The sequence below is a fragment of the Bos javanicus genome, chromosome X, assembly GCF_032452875.1.
Source record: "Bos javanicus breed banteng chromosome X, ARS-OSU_banteng_1.0, whole genome shotgun sequence".
In the NCBI taxonomy this organism is placed as follows: domain Eukaryota; kingdom Metazoa; phylum Chordata; class Mammalia; order Artiodactyla; family Bovidae; genus Bos; species Bos javanicus.
This window is the reverse complement of record NC_083897.1, coordinates 131,957,864-131,980,765: the sequence shown is the minus strand read 5'-3', so window position 1 is coordinate 131,980,765 and position 22,902 is coordinate 131,957,864. Positions and strand designations below refer to the sequence as shown.

The following is a 22,902-nucleotide window of genomic DNA, read 5'->3' as shown; positions in this document are numbered from 1 at the left end:
CAGAGTCAGGAGGCTGAAATCCAAAACTTGAGAACACCAGAAAACTCCTGAATCCAGGGAACATTAATTGACAAGAGCTGATCCAAAAGCCTCCATATTTACACTGAAACCAAGCTCCGCGCAAGAGCCAACAAGTTCCAGAGCAAGACACACCACATTAATTCTCCAGCAATGCAGGAACACAGCCCAGAGCATTAAAATACAGGCTGCCCAAACTCACGCCAAACCCATAGACGCCCCAAAACTCACTACTGGACACTTCATTGCACTGCAGAGAGAAGAGATCCAGCTTCATCCACCAGAACACAGATGCAAGATCCGCTAACCAAGAAACCTTGACAAGCCACTAGTCCAACCCCACTCACAGGGAGCAAGCTCCACAATAAAGAGGAAACACAAACTTCCAGCCTAAAGAAAGGCCACCCCAAACACAGAAATTTAAACAAAATGAAAAGGCAAAGAAATATTCAGCAGGTAAAGGAGCATGATAAATGCCAAAAACAAACAAATAAACAAAAGAAAAGGAGATAGGGAGTCTACCTGAAAAAGAATTTAGAATAGTGACAGTAAAGATGATCTAACATCTTGAAAGACAAATGGAGTTACAGACAAATAGCCTGGAGACAAGAATGGAGAAGATGCAAGAAATGTTTAACAAGGACCCAGAAGAAATAAAAAAGAGTCAATCAATAATGAATAATTCAGTAACTGACATCAAAAACACTCTGGAGGAGCCAATAGTAGAATAACTGAGGCAGAAGAGAGGATAAGTGAGGTGGAAGATAGTATGATGGAAATAATTAAAGCAGAGAGGAAAATAGAATTAAAAGAAATGAGGACAACCTCAGAGACCTCTGGGACAATGTTAAATGCCTCAACATTTGAATCATAGGAGTCCCAGAAGAAGAAGACAAAAAGAAAGGGCATGAGAAAATACTTGAGGAGATAACAGTTGAAAACTTCCCTAAAATGGGGGAAAAAATAGCCACCCAAGTCCAAGAAACCCAGAGAGTCCCAAACAGAATAAACCCAAGGAGACATACCCCAAGACACATATTAATCAAATTAATGAAGATCAAACACAAAGACCAAATATCAAAGGCAGCAAGGGAAAAGCAACAATAACACACAAGGGGATCCCCACAAGGATAACAGTTGATCTTTCAATAGAAACTCTTCAGCCCAGAAGGGAATGGCAGGACATACTTAAAGTGATGAAAGAGAAAAACCTACAATGCAGATTACTATACCCAACAAGGATCTCACTCAAATATGAAGGAGAAATCAAAAGCTTTACAAACGCTTTTAAGTTTAATTAGGTCCCATTTGTTTATTTTTGCTTTTATTTCCAAATTCCAAATTCCAATTAAAAAATTATTTATTTATTATTTGCTTTATTTCTGGGAGGTGGGTCATAGAGGATCCTGCTGTGATGTATGTCGGAGAGTGTTTTGCCTATGTTCTCCTCTAGTTTTATAGTTTCTGGTCTTACATGTAGATCTTTAAGCCATTTTGTGTTTATTTTTGTGTATGGTGTTAGAAAGTGTTCTAGTTTCATTCTTTTACAAGTGGTTGACCAGTTTTCCCAGCACCACTTGTTAAAGAGATTGTCTTTAATCCATTTGTATATTCTTGCCTCCTTTGTCAAAGATAAGGTGTCCATATGTGCATGGATTTATCTCAGGGCTTTCTACTTTGTTCCATTGATCTATATTTCTGTCTTTGTGCCAGTACCATACTGTCTTGATGACTGCAGCTTTGTAGTAGAGCCTGAAGTCAGGCAGGTTGATTCCTCCAGTTCCATTTTTCTTTCTCAAGATTGCTTTGGCTATTCGAGGTTTTTTGTATTTCCATACAAATTGTGAAATTATTTGTTCTAGCTCTGTGAAGAATACTGTTGGTAGCTTGATAGGGATTGCACTGAATCTATAAATTGCTTTGGGTAGTATACTCATTTTCACTATATTGATTCTTCCAATCCATGAACATGGTATATTTCTTCATCTATTGGTGTCCTCTTTGCTTTCTTTCACCAGTGTTTTATAGTTTTCTATATATAGGTCTTTAGTTTCTTTAGGTAGATATATTCCTAAGTATTTTATTCTTTTCGTTGCAATGGTGAATGGGATTGTTTCCTTAATTTCTCTTTCTCTTTTCTCATTATTAAGGTGAAAAGACAGCCTTCAGAATGGGAGAAAACAATAGCAAATGAAGCAACTCACAAACAACTAATCTCAAAAATATACAAGCAACTCCTACAGCTCAACTCCAGAAAAATAAATGACCCAACCAAAAAATGGGCCAAAGAACTAAATAGACATTTCTTCAAAGAAGACATGCAGATGGCTAACAAACACATGAAAAGATGCTCAACATCACGCATTATCAGAGAAATGCAAATCAAAACCACTATGAGTTACCATTTCACGCCAGTCAGAATGGCTGCAGTCTAAAAGTCTACAAGCAATAAATGCTGGAGAGGGTGTTGAGAAAAGGAAACCCTCTTACACTGTTGGTGGGAATGTAAACTAGTACAGCCACTATGGAGAACAGTGTGGAGATTCCTTAAAAAACTGGAAATAGAACTGCCTTATGATCCAGCAATCCCACTGCTGGGCATACATACTGAGGAAACCAGAATTGAAAGAGACACGTGTACCCCAATGGTCATCACAGCACTGTTTATAATAGCCAGGACAGCCAGGACATGGAAGCAACCTAGATGTCCATCAGCAGATGAATGGATAAGAAAGCTGTGGTACATATACACAATGGAGTATTACTCAGCCGTTAAAAAGAATACATTTGAATCAGTTCTAATGAGGTAGATGAAACTGGAGCCTATTATACAGAGTGAAGTAAGCCAGAAAGAAAAACACCAATACAGTATACTAACACATATATATGGAATTTAGAAAGATGGTAACAATAACCCTGTATACTAGACAGCAAAAGAGACACTGATGTATAGAACAGTCTTTTGGAGTCAGTGGGAGAGGGAGAGGGTGGGATGATTTGGGAGAATGGCATTGAAACATGTATAATATCATAGATGAAACAAGTCACCAGTCCAGGTTTGATGCACAATACTGGATGCTTGGGGCTGGTGCACTGGGATGACCCAGAGGGATGGTATGGGGAGGGAGGAGGGTTCAGGATGGGGAACACATGTATACCTGTGGTGGATTCATTTTGATATATGGCAAAACCAATACAACATTGTAAAGTTAAAAAAAATAAAAATAAAATACAATTTCTAGCAGGAAAAAAAAAAAAAAAAAGCTTTACAGACAAGCAAAAGCTGAGAGAATTCAGCACCACCAAACCAGCTCTTCAACAAATGCTAAAGGATCTTCTCTAGACAGGAAACAGAAAATGTTTATAATCTCGAACCCAAAACAACAAAGTAAATGGCAACAGGATCATACTTATCAATAATTACTTTAAATGTCAATGGGTCGAATGCCTCAATCAAAAGACAAAGACTGGCTGAATGGATAGAAAAACAAGACCCCTATATATGCTGTCTACAAGACACCCACCTCAAAACAAGGGACACACACAGACCCAAACTGAAGGGCTGGAAAAAGATATTTCATGCAAATAGAGACCAAAAGAAAGCAGGAGTAGCAATACTCATATCAGATAAAATAGACTTTGAAATAAAGGCCGTGAAAAGAGACAAAGAAGGAAGGACGCTACATAATGATCAAAGGATCAATCCAAGAAGATATAACAATTATAAACATATATGCACCCAACATAGGAGCATCGCAATATGTAAGGCTAAGGCTAACACATATGAAAGGGGAAACAGTAATACAATAATCGTGGGAGACTTTATTACCCCACTCACACCTATGGATAGGTCAACCGAACAGAAAATTAGCAAGGAAACACAATCTTTAAATGATACAATGGACCAGTTAGACCTAATTGATACCTACAGGATACCTACAGGACAGTTCACCCAAAACAATGAATTTCACCTTTTTCTCAAGTGCACACAGAACGTTCTCCAGGATAGATCACATACTGGGCCATAAATCTAGCCTTGATAAATTCAAAAAAATTTAAATCATTTCAAGCATCTTTTCTGATCACGAGGTAAGATTAGATGTCAACTACAGGAGAAAAACTAATAAAAATACAAACATAAGGAGGCTAAACAGCATGTCTTGAATAACCAACAAATCACAGATGAAATCAAAATATGCATAGAAACAAATGAAAATGTAACCACAACAACCCAAAGCCTATGGGATTCAGTAAAAGCAGTGCTAAGGGGAAGGTTCATAGCTGTATACGCTTACCTCAAGAAACAAGAGAAAAATCAAATAAATAACCTAACTTTACACCTAAAGCAATCAGAAAAAGAAGAAATGAGGAACCTCAGGTTTAGTAGAAGGAAAAAAAATCATACAAATTAGGGCAGAAATAAATGAAACAGAAACATAGAAAAATCAACAAAACTAAAAGCTGGTTCTTTGAGAAGGTAAATAAAATAGACAAACCTTTAGCCAGACTCATCAAGAAAAAAAGGGAGAAGAATGAAATCAACAATATTAGAAATGATAGTGGAAAATCACAACAGACAACACAGAAATACAAAGGATCGTAAGAGACTACTATCAGCAACTATATGACAATAAAACAGACAACTTGGAAGAAATGGATGAATTCTTAGAAAAGTATAACCTTCCCAAACTAAACCAGGAAGAAACAGAAAATCTTAACAGACCCATCACAAGCAATGAAATCGAAACTGTAATCAAAAATCTTCCAACAAACAAAAGCCCAGGACCAGCTGGTTTCACAGGTGAAGTCTATCAAAAATTTAGAGAAGAGCTAACAGCTATTCTACTCAAACTCTTCCAGAAAATTGCAGAGGAAGGTAAACTGTCAACCTCATTCTATGAGGCCACCATCACCCCAATACCAAAACCAGACAAAGATGCCAAACACACACACACACACACACACACACACACACACAAACTACAGGCCAATATCACTTATGAAAGTGAAGTCGCTCAGTCGTGTCTGACTCTTTGCGACCCCATAGACTGTAGCCTATCAGGCTCCTCTGTCCATGGGATTTTCCAGGCAGTAGCACTGGAGTGGATTGTCATTTCCTTCTCCAGGGGATCTTCCCAACCCAGGGCTCAAACCTAGGTCTCCCGAATTGTAGATAGACCCTTTACTGTCTGAGCCACCAGGGAAGTCTGGTGAACTTCACTGATGAACACAGATGCAAAAATCCTCAACAAAATTCTAGCAAACAGAATCCAACAACATATTAAAAAGATCATACATCATGACCAAGTGGGCTTTATCCAAGAGATGCAAGGATTCGTCAATATTTGCAAATGAATCAATGTGATACACCAAATTAACAAATTGAAAGATAAAAACCATATAATAATCTCAGTAGATGGAGAGAAAGCCTTTGACAAAATTCAACATACATTTATGATAAAAACGTCCCAGAAAGCAGGCATAGAAGGAACAAACCTCACATAATAAAAGCCATATATGATAAACCACAGCAAACATTATCCTCAATGGTGAAAAATTGAAAGCATTTCCTCTAAAGTCAGGAATAAGACAAGGGTGCCCACTCTCACCACCACTATTCAACATAGTTTTGGAAGTTTTAGCCACAGCAATCAGAGAAGAAAAAGAAAAGGATTGGAAAAGAAGAAGTTAATCTCTCACTGTTTGCAGATGACATGATCCTCTACATAGAAAACCCTAAAAATTCCACCAGAAAATTACTAGAGCTAATCAATGAATATAGTAAAGTTGCAGGATATAAAATTAACACACAGAAATCCCTTGCATTCCTATACAGTAACAATGAGAAAACAGAAAAATTAAGCAAACAATTCCATTCAACATTGCAATGAAAAGAATAAAATACTTAGGAATAAATCTACCTAAAGAAATAAAAGACCTATATATAGAAAACTATTAAACACTGGTGAAAGAAATGAAAGATGACACAAATAGATGGAGAAATATACCATGTTCATGGATTGGAAGAATCAATATAGTGAAAATGAGTATACTACCCAAAGCAATCTACAGATTCAGTGCAATTCCTATCAAGCTACCAATGGTACTTTTCACAGAATTAGAACAAATAATCTCACAATTTGTATGGAAATACAAAAACCTCAAATAGTCAAAGCAATCGTGAGAAAGAATGGAACTGGAGGAATCAACCTGCCTGACTTCAGACTATGCTACAAAGCTATAGTCATGAGGACAGTATGATACTGGCACAAAGACAGAAATACAGATCAACACAACAAAATAGAAAGCCCAGAGATAAATCCACGCACCTATGGACACCTTATCTTTGACGAAGGAGGCAAGAATATACAATGGACAAAAGACAATCTCTTTAACAAGTGGTGCTGGGAAAACTGGTCAACCACTTGTAAAAGAATGAAACTAGAACACTCTCTAACACCATACACAAAAATAAATTTAAAATGGCTTAAAGATCTACATGTAAGACCAGAAACTATAAAACTCCTAGAGGAGAACATAGGCAAAACACTCTCTGCATACATCACAGCAGGATCCTCTATGACCCACCTCCCAGAATAATGGAAATAAAAGCAAAAATAAACAAACAGGACCTACTTAAACTTAAAATCTTTTGCACAACGAAGGAAACTATAAGCAAGGTGAAAAGACAGCTTTCATAAAAGGAGAAAATAATAGCAAATGCAGCAACTGACAAGGAATTAATCTCAAAAATATACAAGCAACTCCTGCAGCTCAATTCCAGAAAAATAAACGACCCAATCAAAAAATGGGCCAAAGAACTAAACAGACATTTCTCCAAAGAAGACATACAGATGGCTAACAAACACATGAAACAATGCTCAACATCACTCATTATCAGAGAAATGCAAATCAAAACCACAAGAGGTACCATCTAACGCCGGTCAGAATGGCTGCTATCAAAAAGTCTACAAACAATAAATGCTGGAGAGGGTGTGGAGAAAAAGGAACCCTCTTACACTGTTGGTGGGAATGCAAACTGGTACCGCCACTATGGAGAACAGTGTGGACATTCCTTAAAAAACTGGAAGCAGAACTGCCATATGACCCAGTAATCCCACTGTTGGCCATACACACCAAGGAAACCAGAATTGAAAGAGACATGTGTACCCCAATGTTCATTGCAGCACTGTTTATAATAGCCAGGACATGGAAGCAACCTAGATGTCCGTCAGCAAACGAATGGATAAGAAAGCTATGGGACATATACACAATGGAATATTACTCAGCTATTAAAAAGGGAACACATTTGAATCAGTTCTAATGAGGTGGATGAAACTGGAGCCTATTATACAGAGTGAAGTAAGTCAGAAAGACAAACAGCAATACCGTATATTAACATATATATGTGCAATTTAGGAAGATGGTAACAATGACTCTTTATCTGAGACAGCAAAAGAAACACAGACATAAAGAACAGACTTTCAGACTCTGTGGGAGAAGGCAAGGGTGGGATGATTTGAGAGAATAACATTGAAACATGCATATTACCATATGTGAAAAAGATCACCAGTCCAAGTTCGATGCATGAAACAGTGCACTCAAAGGTGATGAACTGGGACAACTCTGAGGGATGGGATAGGGAGGGAGGTGGGAGGGGGGTTCAGTATGTGGGACACATGTACACCAATGGCTGATTCATGTCAATGTATGGCAAAAATCACTGCAGAGTAGTAAGGTAATTAGCCTCCAATTAAAATAAATTAATTAAAAATAGTAATCAGAACAAGGAAATTAAAATGGCACACAAGAAAACATCTATTTAAAACAAAAGAATGCAATAATGGAGGAAAAGAACTCTCCCCTCAAAAAAGACACATATAGAAAACAAATATCAAATGGTAGATGCAAATCCTATCTTATCAGTAAGTATATTAAATGTACATGAAATAAACACTCCAGTAGACATTAGATTGGCATAATGGATTTTTTAAAGTTCCAGTTACAAACTTACTACAAGAGACAAACTTTAAATTCAAATACACAAGAAGGCTGAAAATACAAGGATGGAAAAAATACACCACACAAACAGTACTGAAATGTCTATACTAATATCAGACTTTAAGAAAATCCTAAGGAATTCATACACATACAGAAACCCCAATGAGAACTAATAAACAAATTCAAGGTTATAGATTATAAGATTAATATATAAAAATCAATTGTATTTCTATATACTTGCAATAAACAAGCCAAAAATTAAGTTGAGAAAGTAATTCTATTTACAATAGCATAAAAAAGAGTGAAATATTTAGGGATGAATTTATCAAAAGAACTGCCAGATGTACTCTCTGAAAACTACATCACTGTTGATAAATTTAAAAAGACCTAAATGAATGGAAAGACATTCTGTGTTCATGAACTGGAAGACTCAATATTAATATGGCAATTATCCCTAAACTGAACCATAGATTCAACACAGTCCCTATTACAATCCCAGCTGGCTTCTTTGCAGAAACTGTCAAGCTTATTCTAAAACTCATATAGAAATGCAAGGGACTCAGAACAGCCAAAACAATCTTTAAAAAGAACAAAGTTGGAAAACTCATCCTTCCCAATTTCAAAACTCACTACAAGAAGCTACAGTAATCAACGTAGTATAGTACTTCCATGAGGATAGACCTAGAGATCAATAAAATAGAAAATCCAGAAATAAACCCTTTATTTATAGAAAACTCATTTTTGACTAGGGTGTCAAGACAAGAGGGAAAAAGTGGTCTTTTACAAACAGTGCATGAACAACTAGATTTCACATGTGAAGGAATGAAATTGGGCCCCTACATCTCACAACACAGGGCAAAACATGGAGTAAATCTTTATGAACTTGTATCAAGCAATGTTTTCTTAGATATGACAACAGAAGTACAAGAAACTAAAGAAAAAATAGATAAATTGGACTCCATCACAATTAAAACTTTTTTACTTAAAAGGACACCATTAAGAAAGTGAAAAGACAACTCACAGAATGGGAGAAAATATAAGCAAAGCACATATCTGAATGGAACTTTTAATCAGAATATAAAGAATTCCTTATATATTTATATATAACAAATATATAATATATACATATATAATAAATATAAAAATATGTCTTATAATGAAAAGACAAATAATCCAATTAAAATGGGCAAAGGAATTGAATACACATTTCTCCAAAGATGATGTACAAATAGCCAATAAGCATAAAGATGTTCAACATTAGCCACTAGGGAAATGCAAATCAAACCACAAAGATATTGGGCTGGCCATAAAGTTTGTTCCAGTTTTTCCATAAGATGTTACAGAAAAACTCAAAGTTTTTGGCCAACCCAATAGCTCTGAGGTTTTGATTCTCAAGTTAACTATGAATACAATGAGAAATTACTTTTCCATTTTGAATGAACAAAAAACTATATATTATACATGCCTGGCTTCCCTGGTGGCTCAGACGGTAAAGCGTCTGCCTGTAATGCAGGAGACCCAGGTTCAATTCCTGGGTCGGGAAGGTCCCCTGGAGAAGGAAATGGCAATCTACTCCAGCACTCTTGCCTGGAAAATCCCATGGACGGAGGAGCCTGATAGGCTACAGTCCATGGGGTCGCAAAGAGTCGGACACGACTGAGCGACTTCACTTTTACTTTATACATGCCTAGTTAGTTCACTGTGGCTAAAAGGTTTACCTTAAGGAGGACACAAGGAAAAACTGAATTATACAAGACTCTCAAGTTAGTGAAGAATCTAATGTAAGATTAGTATAAAATTTTACATTTTCTCTTACCTGGTTTATTTTGATCATTCTCTTCAGGACTATGAGTATTACCTCTATAAGAGCTAAAAGGCTGGCTACTCAAAAGGTTATCACACTGCAGGCTGTGGCACAAGTTCTCAAGAAAGCGAAGAACAAATGATGCACTGTTCACTGGAGGCAGCTGGATGGAATGAATTTCCCCATCAAAAGTAGCTATGAAAAGATGTCAGAGTCACATCATAAAAAGATGAGAACCATAACACCACCAACAAAAAAGCCATCAATATAGGAAATATAAATCTAATGTGTGATTTTTGTAATTTATAAAAGAATAATCTTAAATTATATAAGTTCCTCTCATTCAAACACAATAGTCCAAACTAAGAAAAGCATTCTCATTTAAAAATATTCATAAAGTAAACAACAACAATAGAAACCCACTGATCTACAATACTTTCTACTCTTCCAAACATTGAGTGAAGTGATTGAGTGAAGCTGCTCAGTCATGTCTGACTCTTTGCAACCCCGTGGACTGTAGCCCACCAGGCTCCTCCGTCCATGGGATTCTCCAGGCAAGAATACTAGAGTGGGTTGCCATTTCCTTCTCCAGGGGATCTTCCCAACCCAGGGATCGAACCCAGGTCTCCCGCATTGCATGCAGACTCTTTAACCTCTGAGCCACCAGGGAAGCCATGGGTATAAATGCAGTATCTGATCACACAATCATGAGAGCCATATGTATCTTATCCCTTAATCACTTCTTGAATCACATTTTTATTTAGAGATTCTTATATATTAGTCTGTTTTCTTAAAAAAAAATTAAAATATATTAATATAAAGCTCACTTTATCTATAGTAAGCTTAATAAAGAAGGTAAAAGGAAAAATCTGTACCTCTTACTTCAATTTACAGTATTACTGACATTATTAGTTTATTTTGAAAGTTAAACTTTTCAAAACAGGGTTAAAAGTCTATAAACATATAATTATTATAAATATTCTATATATTAACAAAATAAATATTGGATTATCATCAATAGAATAAAAAATTAGAAAATAATCTATGTATTTTATAAAATCTTTGCCTTCTTGAAACCTAAAATCCAATTAGAGAACAAAAGCTGATAAAGGATTAGATGTGCATACCGGTTATCACTTCTCCTCCACGATCATCTGGCTTAAGGAATTCAAAAACAGTCTTACTTTGAATGGCACAATCCACACAGGCCTGCACCGTCTGCCGGAGCACCACATTGACAGGGCCTGGGCCAAAGTGGTCTGGCAGCTGCTGGATTTTGTTCTGATCCAGGTGAGGGCCACAGTTTCCATGTTTGTTTATATAGACACAGACTTGATGAAAAATGTGTATATAGATATAACAATGAGATTGGTTAGAAGGAACACAAACACTACATCATCACTATATATCCCATTAGCCACACTTCACTCAAAGAGAACCTAAACACAGTTAATATCAATTATCATTTCTGTTATCTAAAAATATGTAAACATAGTTTCACATTGTAAAAATATATTAAACCTAGAAAGAAATAATCCAAAAGCTTCTGCAATTTTCTAGATTTCTGTCCAAACTAATTATAGAAACAATAGAAGTTTTAGTAGCATCACAAAACAATTCTTTGCACATTCCCATATTAGATAAAAATGGCTTAGAGACAAGAATATTTTCACTTTTTTACTGCAGTCACAGTGCAAGAATTTTCTTTCAAAACTGGTCATGTTAGCACATTCCTTTTGGACCGAATTTATTTTAAATCAACAATACTGCATTTATTTATTACATAGTATTTTCTAAAGTAACCACATAATTTAAGATATGTGTCACAGTAAGTTCTAATGACCTGGAGAAAATTTTTCATTAATTTTAAGAAAATTAAAATGTTCTTTCTATACATGCTGAGGTTCAGAAAAGAAAATTTTAAGAATAAATGCTTTCCTTAGTATAATAAAAGCATTTAGCATTTAGAAGTAAATACCCTATAATCACAGTCAAGTTTCCTTAATTTTTCTTCACTGAGAATCAAATTCTAACCAACATACAATGTAATATGATTATTACCAAAAAGAAAATATATTGTCCCCCTAAATCAAAAGGCATGTTATTTTTCTCCACTGCTTTATTGCAAAATTTTCATCTATATAAAGTCTGTATTTAGTACAATAAAAACCCATTAATCTCACTTTCACCATGTTGAAATATATGATAATTCTCAACTTTTTGGCAACAGCCAGAGGAAGGATCAACCCTGTCATAGAAATATCACCTACTAAAAACAACCTGAGGTACTGATGGCCTTGACAAAGTTCTACTGAGCACAAATGAGCTAAACAAGGATTTCAATGTTTATACTCATTTAGTCAGTCTCACCAGCTAATGGACTAAAAATCAGAAATAATAAAGTGACAAAATGGGAAATGTAACAATAATTATTTTTAAAGTGATACCTATTTCAATAAATTAAACTATAATTTCTTTTCAGTAAGAAAAGAAAAATTGAGGGGAAAAAGTCCAGGGAAGAGAAGAATGTAAGAGAAAGATAATTAAGAATCTAGGAGAGGAAGCAACAAAACTTGCTATAAAAAAAACAGGAAGGAATAAGGAAATCTGTAGAAGATGACAAATCAAAGGGATTAATTAGTGTGGGTGCCTGTCATTTCACACTCTTTACACAGCAAACAGCAATTTAAAGTCATCATGTCCCTTGACAGGCAAGGATCTGTGAAAATTTTAAAAGGCATTTAAAAAAGGTTTGAGGTAACTTTAAAAATATATACAAGACAAAAAGACAAATTGTGAAATGAAATAATGGGAAAACAAGAATAGATTTGACAATAATGCAAATGTTATAAATTTTACCAAGAGGGATAAAATATCTTAAGGATGCTGAATTTTCAGGTGACTCATGTATTTAAACAGACTGTTTTTCCTTAACATCAAAATAAACAACTAGAATTTCAAAATATTTTAATATGAAAAATGCTCAAAGAAATGCTTATTATCATCTTTTCTCCCTCTTATTTTATTTTCAGGACTTCAAAGACACTGAATATAATACAACAAAAGTACTAATTTTATACTCTTAAAAATACTAATTTACCTGTAGACATCACTATTTTAGATGACCCAGGGAAAACATCCTTATCATATGAAATGTTACCATGTTCTCTGGCCAGTGCATTTTCAGAAGTTGAAGATGTGGAGCAAATGACAGGAATACGTTTTCCCTGGTAAAAAAGAAAAAATTCCTAGATAAGGAGGTCAGAAAATCATTAGCATCACTGGTCCACAAATGATCAGTGGTCAGAAGTCCTTTGGGATGGAAATTTCTTTATTACAAATTGTAGTACTTTTCAAACTGTGCTAAGAGGGGACCATAAGCTAGTCAAGTAGGAGAGAAAGAGACCAAGAGACTTGGATTCCCAATGCTATCCCTGCTCCACCTAGTCATACCTTAGACAAAATAATTATTATATAAAACTTGTGGTTTGTTTGTTGCTTTTTTGTTTTTTTAGCTTTCCAGGTGGCTCAGTGGTAAAGAATCTGCCTGCTAATGCAAGCGATGCAGGGTTCCTGGGTCAGGAAGATGCCCTAGAGGAGGAAATGACAACCCACTCCAGTATTCTGCCTGGAGAATGCCATGGACAGAGGAGCCTGATGGGCTACAGTTCATAGGGTCTCAAAGAGTCAAGACACAACTGAGCATGCATGCATCTAAGTTTTATACACTCTGGAAATCTAATCCAGGAATTCATCAAATGAGGTTGGGGAACCTCAACAAGGCAGAGGACAGTTTGTCTTCAGAAAGCAGTCACTCATCTGGGTTTTTACTGTATCTAGCCTGCATTTCTCCATATTACACATGATAATTTTGACAAAATTAAAAGTGGCTTGCTAAAGTCCATACAGAATTATGCCCACTGTATCTAAGAACAAATGTCTTCTGGGTATTGTTAAAATTCACTAGCGGTTTATATTATATCAGCTCTTGGTGTTTTCTAGGAGCTAACTTCAAACAAGACTCTTTGAGTATCAGAAAAGAGGACTTTGGGCCTAGAAAAGGTAATAATAGAGATATTTAAAAGGCAGGGACAAAGGAGAAAAAGTAGAACACTCAGTGCTGTTGGATTTTTCTTTGTTTAAATTAGTGACCGTTATCTGGGTTCACAGTATAGCAGTAAATTATGTTATTTTTAAAGTGTTGTTGTTTAGTCACTAAGTTGTGTCTGACTCTTTTTCGACCCCATGGACTGTAGCCTGCCAGGTTCCTCTGTCTATGGGAATTCCCAGGCAAGAATATTTGCCTTCTCCCAGGATCTTCTCCAAGGGTCTTCTCGACTGAGGGATTGAACCTGCATCTCCTGCACTGGCAGGTGAATTCTTCAATGCTGAGCCACCAGGGAAACCCTTTTAAAGTATCAGATCAGATCAGATCAGTCGCTCAGTCATGTCTGACTCTTTGCGACCCCATGAATCGCAGCACGCCAGGCCTCCCTGTCACATCACCAACTCCCGGAGTTCACTGAGACTCACGTCCATCGAGTCAGTGATACCATCCAGCCATCTCATCCTCTGTCGTCCCCTTCTCCTCCTGCCCCCAATCCCTCCCAGCATCACAGTCTTTTCCAATGAGTCAACTCTTCGCATGAGGTGGCCAAAGGACTGGAGTTTCAGCTTTAGCATCATTCCTTCCAAAGAAATCCCAGGGCTGATCTCCTTCAAAATGGACTGATTGGATCTCCTTGCAGTCCAAGGGACTCTCAAGAGTCTTCTCCAACACCACAGTTCAAAAGCATCAATTCTTTGGCACTCAGCCTTCTTCACAGTCCAACTCTCACATCCATATATGACCACAGGAAAAACCATAGCCTTGACTAGACGAACCTTTGTTGGCAAAGTAGTGTCTCTGCTTTTGAATATGCTATCTAGGTTGGTCATAACTTTCCTTCCAAGGAGTAAGCGTCTTTTAATTTCATGGCTGCAGTCACCATCTGTAGTGATTTTGGAGCCCAAAAAAATAAAGTCTGACACCGTTTCCACTGTTTCCCCATCTATTTCCCATGAAGTATTTTAAAGTATACTGAGTTTTAAATAAACTGCCCCAAAGATAAATACACCCATGCAGTATTTTCAGTGTGGTTTTGAAGAGGTCAAACACTATTCAGTCTTAAGTTGATCCAAGATTCTACACCTTTATATTTAAGAGTATATTTCTTACAGACAACATGTATTTGGATCCTATATATAACAGTTTATATCTGCTAGTCCCAAAATCCCAATCCCTTTCTCTCCCCCTTCCCCCTTGTAAAAAGCCTTATACACTCTTGGTACATTCCTCAAGGGTGTCATAATACTCTTGTTATTGTTCAGTCACTAAGTTGTGTACAAATCTTTTGAGCCCACCAGGCTCCTCTGACCATGGGATTTCCCAGGCAAGAATACTTGAGTGGGTTGCCATTTCCTTATCAAGGGGATCTTCCCAACCCAGAGATCAAATCCACGTCTCCTTTATTGGCAGGTGGATTCTTTACCACTGAGCCATCTGGGAAGCCCATATAACACTCTTAGTAAATCCTAAACTGTATGTTTAATAATAAGGCACTACAGAGACCCATAATAGAAATTAGTAGGAGATACAACTAACCTTTCTTCCTGAGTGTGGGCCTTTTTTCTTTGTTGTGGTATTCTTAACAGAACTTCCCTTCTTGGGGTCTGAAGGACATCCAGGTGGTTTAGGCCGACCTGATTTCTTAGTCTGATGTGTTGGTAATATTATAGCACTGTTCTGTGGAGACTGCATTGAGCGCTGAGCTGCCTTGGAAGGAGGCGGCTGTGTTTTTGTGGTATTCTTCGTAATAAGAACTGAGAGAAAAAACACACAACACAAAAATATGATTAAAGTAAATGACATAATTAAAGTATTTTCTTCTTGATTCAAAAGACATTTAACTCAATCTTTAAAAATATTCCAAAGGTTACTCATTGAAAACCACCTGAAATAAAGGTACCATTTAAAATCAAGTTAAAGATATTTTAAGATTTTAGATTATCAGGAAATAGTCTGATTCTCCAGAAAAAATAAAGATGCTCTTATAAGAACCAGTAACTTCAAACTTATCTGGCACACTGAAAAACTCTATCAATTTACCTTTTGTCTGTTTCTAGTATTTCTAGTCCTTGGCAGATAAAAGTTTTTCCTTTAGAAAATACTATCCAATGATGCCATATATAGGAATAATTCTGCCCATCAAAATAGAAAAACATAAAGCAGCTACAATGGCTCCTGCTTCATCTTCTAAAGGTCAAAGGAATCCCCCTACTTGATTTTTAATGGCTAAAAGATATTATATCCCTATATATATATATATTTAATAGTAAAGTTTTATAAGCTACAATATAGACTCTACATTAACATGGTCACAGAAGGACTGTCATATCCAAATGATTTGAATTTGTTACTTGCAGCCCAATCAAGACAGCTTTAATATTTCAAATGAAGGTTACTTGCCAAGTTACTCTTACATATATTCAAAGTAAAAAGAGATATTTTTAGTATTAATCCCTTAATTTCATTAGTATAAAAAAAATGAATTTTACATAGTAAATAGTACTGATGTCAAAAAGTCTTTACAGGAAGAGCTGAGCTACCAGGGAAGCCCCGTGACCCTGTATACATCTATGAAAAAAAAAATCAACTACTTGTATTAGGTCCCCGGTAGCTCAGCTGGTAAAGAATCCGCCTGCAATGCATGAGACCCCAGTTCCATTCCTGGATTGGGAAGATCCCCTGCAGAAAGGATAGGCTACCCACTCCAGTGTTCTTGGGCTTCCCTGGTGACTCAGATGGTAAAGAATCTGCCTGCAATGTGGGAAACCTGGGTTTGATCCCTGGGTTGGGAAGATCCCCTGGAGGAGGGCGTGGCAATCCACGCCAGTATTCTTGCCTGGAGAATCTCCATGGACAGAGGAGCCTGAAAGGCTACAGTCCACGGGTTGCAAAGAGTCAAACAAGACTGAGTGATCAAGCACTGAAATTTTATTTTGAGAGCTTCGTTTTACAACTTAAGGCTTCCCTGGTGGCTCAGTGGTAAAGAATCCACATTCAATGCAGGAGACGTGGGTTTGATCCCTGGGTCAGAAAGATCCCCTAGAGAAGAAATGGCAACCCACTCCAGTATCTTTGCCTGGGAAATCCCATGGATAGGGGAGCCTGGCAGGCTACAGTTCATGGGGTCACAAAAGAGTCTAAGAAAACTTAGCAAACAAACAACAGCAACATTTTACAACCTGAAACAAATTTACCACTTTGCTTCTCCCATCCTCAAAGACAAGGTGTAAACTGACTTTCTATGGAGAATACCACATCTTCCCAGCAGCCTTTTTATCTACCTCTATCAGTCACCAAGTCAAGAGGGTGGAACAGCTCAGCTGCCAGGGCAAACGGAGGACCACTTAACTGCCGCCTTCTCTTTTCTCTTCCCCTTATTTATAGTAATTCACCTACTTACACCTGCCTCTTTTTAACTCTTTATCATCATCTAATTTATACTCCATGCTCATTTCCACTTTTTTCAAATAACTCTAGCAACATAATTCACATTTGTTCTTCTTACAGTCTCCCTGATATCATCTTCAGGAACTGAAAGATCATACTTCTTTTTTTTTTTTAATTTTATTTTTAAACTTTACATAATTGTATTAGTTTTGCCAAACATCAAAATGAATCCATCACAGGTATACATGTGCTCCCCCTCCTGAACCCTCCTCCCTCCTCCCTCCCCATACCATCCCTCCAGGTCGTCCCAGTGCATCAGCCCCAAGCATCCAGTATCGTGCATTGAACCTGGACTGGCATCTCGTTTCATACATGATATTTTACATGTTTCAATGCCATTCTCCCAAATCTTCCCACCCTCTCCCTCTCCCACAGAGTCCATAAGACTGTTCCATACATCAGCGTCACTTTTGCTGTCTCGTACACAGGGTTATTGTTATCATCTTTCTAAATTCCATATATATGCGTTAGTATACTGTATTGGTGTTTTTCCTTCTGGCTTACTTCACTCTGTAGAATAGGCTCCAGTTTCATCCACCTCATTAGAACTGATTCAAATGTATTCTTTTTAATGGCTGAGTAATACTCCATTGTGTATATGTATCACAGCTTTCTTATCCATTCATCTGCTGATGGGCATCTAGGTTGCTTCCATGTCCTGGCTATTATAAACAGTGCTGCGATGACCATTGGGGTACACGTGTCTCTTTCCCTTCTGGTTTCCTCAGTATGTATGCCCAGCAGTGGGATTGCTGGATCATAAGGCAGTTCTATTTCCAGTTTTTTAAGGAATCTCCACACTGTTCTCCATAGTGGCTGTACTAGTTTGCATTCCCACCAACAGTGTAAGAGGGTTCCCTTTCCTCCACACCCTCTCCAACATTTATTATTTGTAGACTTTTGGATCGCAGCCATTCTGACTGGTGTGAAATGGTACCTCATAGTGGTCTTGATTTGCATTTCTCTGATAATGAGTGATGTTGAGCATCTTTTCATGTGTTTGTTAGCCATCTGTATGTCTTCTTTGGAGAAATGTCTGTTTAGTTCTTTGGCCCATTTTTTGATTGGGTCATTTATTTTTCTGGAATTGAGCTGGAGGAGTTGCTTGTATATTTTTGAGATTAGTTGTTTGTCAGTTGCTTCATTTGCTATTATTTTCTCCCATTCTGAAGGCTGTCTTTTCACCTTGCTGATAGTTTCCTTTGATGTGCAGAAGCTTTTAAGGTTAATTAGGTCCCATTTGTTTATTTTTTCTTTTATTTCCGATATTCTGGGAGGTGGGTCATAGAAGATCCTGCTGTTATGTATGTCAGAGAGTGTTTTGCCTATGTTCTCCTCTAGGAGTTTTATAGTTTCTGGTCTTACATTTAGATCTTTAATCCATTTTGAGTTTATTTTTGTGTATGGTGTTAGAAAGTGTTCTAGTTTCATTCTTTTACAAGTGGTTGACCAGTTTTCCCAGCACCACTTGTTAAAGAGATTGTCTTTAATCCATTGTATATTCTTGCCTCCTCTGTCAAAGATAAGGTGTCCATATGTGTGTGGATTTATCTCTGGGCTTTCTATTTTGTTCCATTGATCTATATTTTTGTCTTTGTGCCAGTACCATACTGTCTTGATAACTGTGGCTTTGTAGTAGAGCCTGAAGTCAGGTAGGTTGATTCCTCCAGTTCCATTCTTTTTTCTCAAGATCGCTTTGGCTATTCGAGGTTTTTTGTATTTCCATACAAATTGTGAAATTATTTGTTCTAGCTCTGTGAAGAATACTGTTCTTTGAAAGGATAAATAAAATTGACAAACCATTAGCCAGACTCATCAAGAAACAAAGGGAGAAAAATCAAATCAATAAAATTAGAAATGAAAATGGAGAGATCACAACAGACAACAGAGAAATACAAAGGATCAAAAGAGACTACTATCAACAATTATATGCCAATAAAATGGACAACGTGGAAGAAATGGACAAATTCTTAGAAAAATACAACTTTCCAAAACTCGACCAGGAAGAAATAGAAAATCTTAACAGACCCATCACAAGCACGGAAATTGAAACTGTAATCAAAAATCTTCCAGCAAACAAAAGCCCAGGTCCAGATGGCTTCACAGCTGAATTCTACCAAAAATTTAGAGAAGAGATAACACCTATCCTGCTCAAACTCTTCCAGAAAATTGCAGAGGAAGGTAAACTTCCAAACTCATTCTATGAGGCCACCATCACCCTAATACCAAAACCTGACAAAGATCCCACAAAAAAAGAAAACTACAGGCCAATATCACTGATGAACATAGATGCAAAAATCCTTAACAAAATTCTAGCAACCAGAATCCAACAACACATTAAAAAGATCATACACCATGACCAAGTGGGCTTTATCCCAGGGATGCAAGGATTCTTCAATATCCGCAAATCAATCAATGTAATACACCACATTAACAAATTGAAAAATAAAAACCATATGATTATCTCAATAGATGCAGAGAAAGCCTTTGACAAAATTCAACACCCATTTATGATAAAAACTCTCCAGAAAGCAGGAATAGAAGGAACATAACTCAACATAATAAAAGCTATATATGACAAACCCACAGCAAACATTATCCTCAATGGTGAAAAATTGAAAGCATTTCCTCTAAAGTCAGGAACAAGACAAGGGTGCCCACTTTCACCATTACTATTCAACATAGTTTTGGAAGTTTTGGCCACAGCAATCAGAGCAGAAAAAGAAATAAAAGGAATCCAAATTGGAAAAGAAGAAGTAAAACTCTCACTATTTGCAGATGACATGATCCTCTACATAGAAAACCCTAAAGACTCCACCAGAAAATTACTAGAACTAATCAATGACTATAGTAAAGCTGCAGGATATAAAATCAACACACAGAAATCCCTTGCATTCCTATACACTAATAATGAGAAAACAGAAAGAGAAATTAAGGAAACAATTCCATTCACCATTGCAATGGAAAGAATAAAATACTTAGGAATATATCTACCTAAAGAAACTAAAGACCTATATATAGAAAACTATAAAACACTGGTGAAAGAAATCAAAGAGGACACTAATAGATGGAGAAATATACCATGTTCATGGATTGGAAGAATCAATATAGTGAAAATGAGTATACTACCCAAAGCAATCTACAGATTCAATGCAATCCCTATCAAGCTACCAAGATCATACTTCTGATGCTTCATCATCCTGACCTCATCATTAGACAATTTGTGAAGCTCTTCTACCTCTAAGATAATCAACTGTGCTCCCCTTGTCTACATCCAGCTTCCTTATCTGTCATTTTTTGCTTCATACCAACTGATCATGCTTTTCATTCTCATTATAAGACTTAGTCACAAGCCCTCTTCATTTTCATCCAATCTATTAGCTATCTTCTGGCTTTACTTTACTCCCTATTAACCTGCCCCCAACTGTCCACCTCCACCAAATTCCCGTAACTAGTATCCCTTACGTTATCACCACCTGATCTTTGATGATGTCCAACATGTCAGCTCCAACCTCTGAGTCACACTCACATTTGTTTTCTCTCGTCCTAAGCTATAGAACAAAGGTCAGCAATCTTTCTGTAAGGAACCAGACAGCAAATATTTTAGGCTTTAAATGTCATATGTGGTCTCTGTCACACAATCTTCTTTGTCTCTTCAGTTTTTTAAATCCTTTATGAATATAAAAAGTATTCACAGCTCACAGGCTACATGTGGCCCTCAGATTATAGTCTGCCAACTCTGTAACAACAGAACATTAGGATATTGCTGATCACTGTAACATCTATGCTACTCTCAACTAAGGTGTCACTGCTTGAACTCACTGATTTCAAAGTATGTTTCCATGGCAGAACATTCTCCCCCTTTTAAGTTCCTCTCTCCCTCTCACCTTATTCCTTTCAGCAAATGACCCTACCTTCTACTTTAAGAGAAGATTAAAGGCTATCTTGCAGGAGTGATCATAACCATCCCATTTCTTCATCTTCAGTTCAGTTCAGTTCAGTCACTCAGTTGTGTCTGACTCTTTGTGACCCCATGGACTGCAGCATGCGAGGCTTCCCTGTCCTTCACCAACTCTCAGAGCTTGCCCAAACTCATGGCCACTGAGTCGGTGATGCTATCCAACCATCTCACCCTCTGTCGTCCCCTTCTCCTCCCACCTTCAATCTTTCCCAGCATCAGGGTCTTTTCAAATGAGTCAGTTCTTCACATCAGGTGGCCAAAGTATTGGAGTTTCAGCTTCAGCATCAGTCCTTCCAATGAATATTCAGGATTGATTTCCTTTAGGATGGACCAGTTGGATCTCCTTGTAGTCCAAGGGACTCTCAAGAGCCTTCTCCAACACTACAGTTGAAAAGCATCAATTCTTAGGTGCTCAGCTTTCTTTATGATCCAACTCTCATATCCATACGTGACTACTGAAAAAACCACATCTTTGACTAGACAGACCTTTGTCAGCAAAGTAATGTCGCTGCTTTTTAATGTGATGCCTAGGTTGGTCATAGCTTTTCTTCCACTTTCACTTTCTCCATCTTAAAATACTCTTATTTTCATTCATGCTCATCTTTTCCTCTTGTATCAAATGAAGTTTTCTCTTTTCTCTCCTAAGCCAAATCCCCTTTCACTTAAGTCCATAACCATCTTCTTTGGTTTCTCTGGCATTTTACAGTTTCAATTATCTTCTCTCTTCACACTAATCACTTGATCCCCAAACTCTTGCTCTCTCTTACAACCTTTATATACATATATATATCTCTTATTTTGAAGTTTCCTTCCCTAGTTTCTGGGACTTTCTAGGGATGCATAAATCTTCCTTCTACTCACTACCATGATACAAAGAAGAATCACTTACTCTTGATATTTCAATTTCCTTATTAGTCTGCATTTCCTTCAGTTCAGTTCAGTTCAGTCGCTCAGTCGTGTCCGACTCTTTGCAACACCATGCGTTTCCTTAGCCTCCTATAATAAGCTATTCTTCCTCCAACCACTTTAAGGTCAGTGATGACCTCTTCCTAGTAACTAAATCCAAATAAATCCTCATTCTCTTGACGAATCTCTTCAACTCCACAGTTCTGGTCCCTACCTTTTAATATATGGCATGAAGAAAAGGAAATACGATTGGGCTCTGGACCTGAGGTTAAATTCCTGCACTAGATGAGTTTAAGACAGAACCTAAGAGTATAGGAGGGCCTCAAAAAATATTTACCAAATAAATGAAAAATACTTTCAACCTGCAAGCCAATGTTTCACCTCCAAAACAAATATATTTTATATAAAGAATTACATAGTAACAAATAAAACATTACTTTGTGGAACGTGGCAAATGTAATGAAAGCAATATTTGATATAAAAATGTTGACATTTGATATTAATAAATCTTGGGACACAAATATTTGAGCTGTAGCTTCAAATAGTCTCCCAAAATATAATATTCTATTTTATAATAAGAACTCTTTGATGCATGGTAAAAACGTATGTATGAGCAAAGAAAATGCATTATAAAAAATTTTATGCATGAAAAATTTT

At 36.9% G+C, this 22,902-nt stretch overlaps 1 protein-coding gene and 1 non-coding gene across 2 annotated transcripts in view; one reads left to right on the top strand and one right to left on the bottom strand.

Moving 5' to 3' along the window:
- The window catches only part of SCML2 (Scm polycomb group protein like 2), a 121,386-nt gene that overhangs the window by 18,356 nt on the left and 80,128 nt on the right, over positions 1-22,902 (bottom strand). Inside the window, exons 8-11 of the mRNA XM_061408035.1 lie at positions 15,468-15,685; positions 12,924-13,050; positions 10,951-11,154; positions 9,836-10,018 (exon numbers count right to left, since the gene is read on the bottom strand). Coding sequence (XP_061264019.1) covers positions 9,836-10,018; positions 10,951-11,154; positions 12,924-13,050; positions 15,468-15,685 — 732 coding nt within the window. The remainder of the gene's footprint in view (positions 1-9,835; positions 10,019-10,950; positions 11,155-12,923; positions 13,051-15,467; positions 15,686-22,902) is intronic.
- TRNAY-GUA (transfer RNA tyrosine (anticodon GUA)) lies at positions 9,491-9,562 on the top strand. Its single transcript has one exon. It is a non-coding gene; the product is annotated as a tRNA-Tyr (tRNA).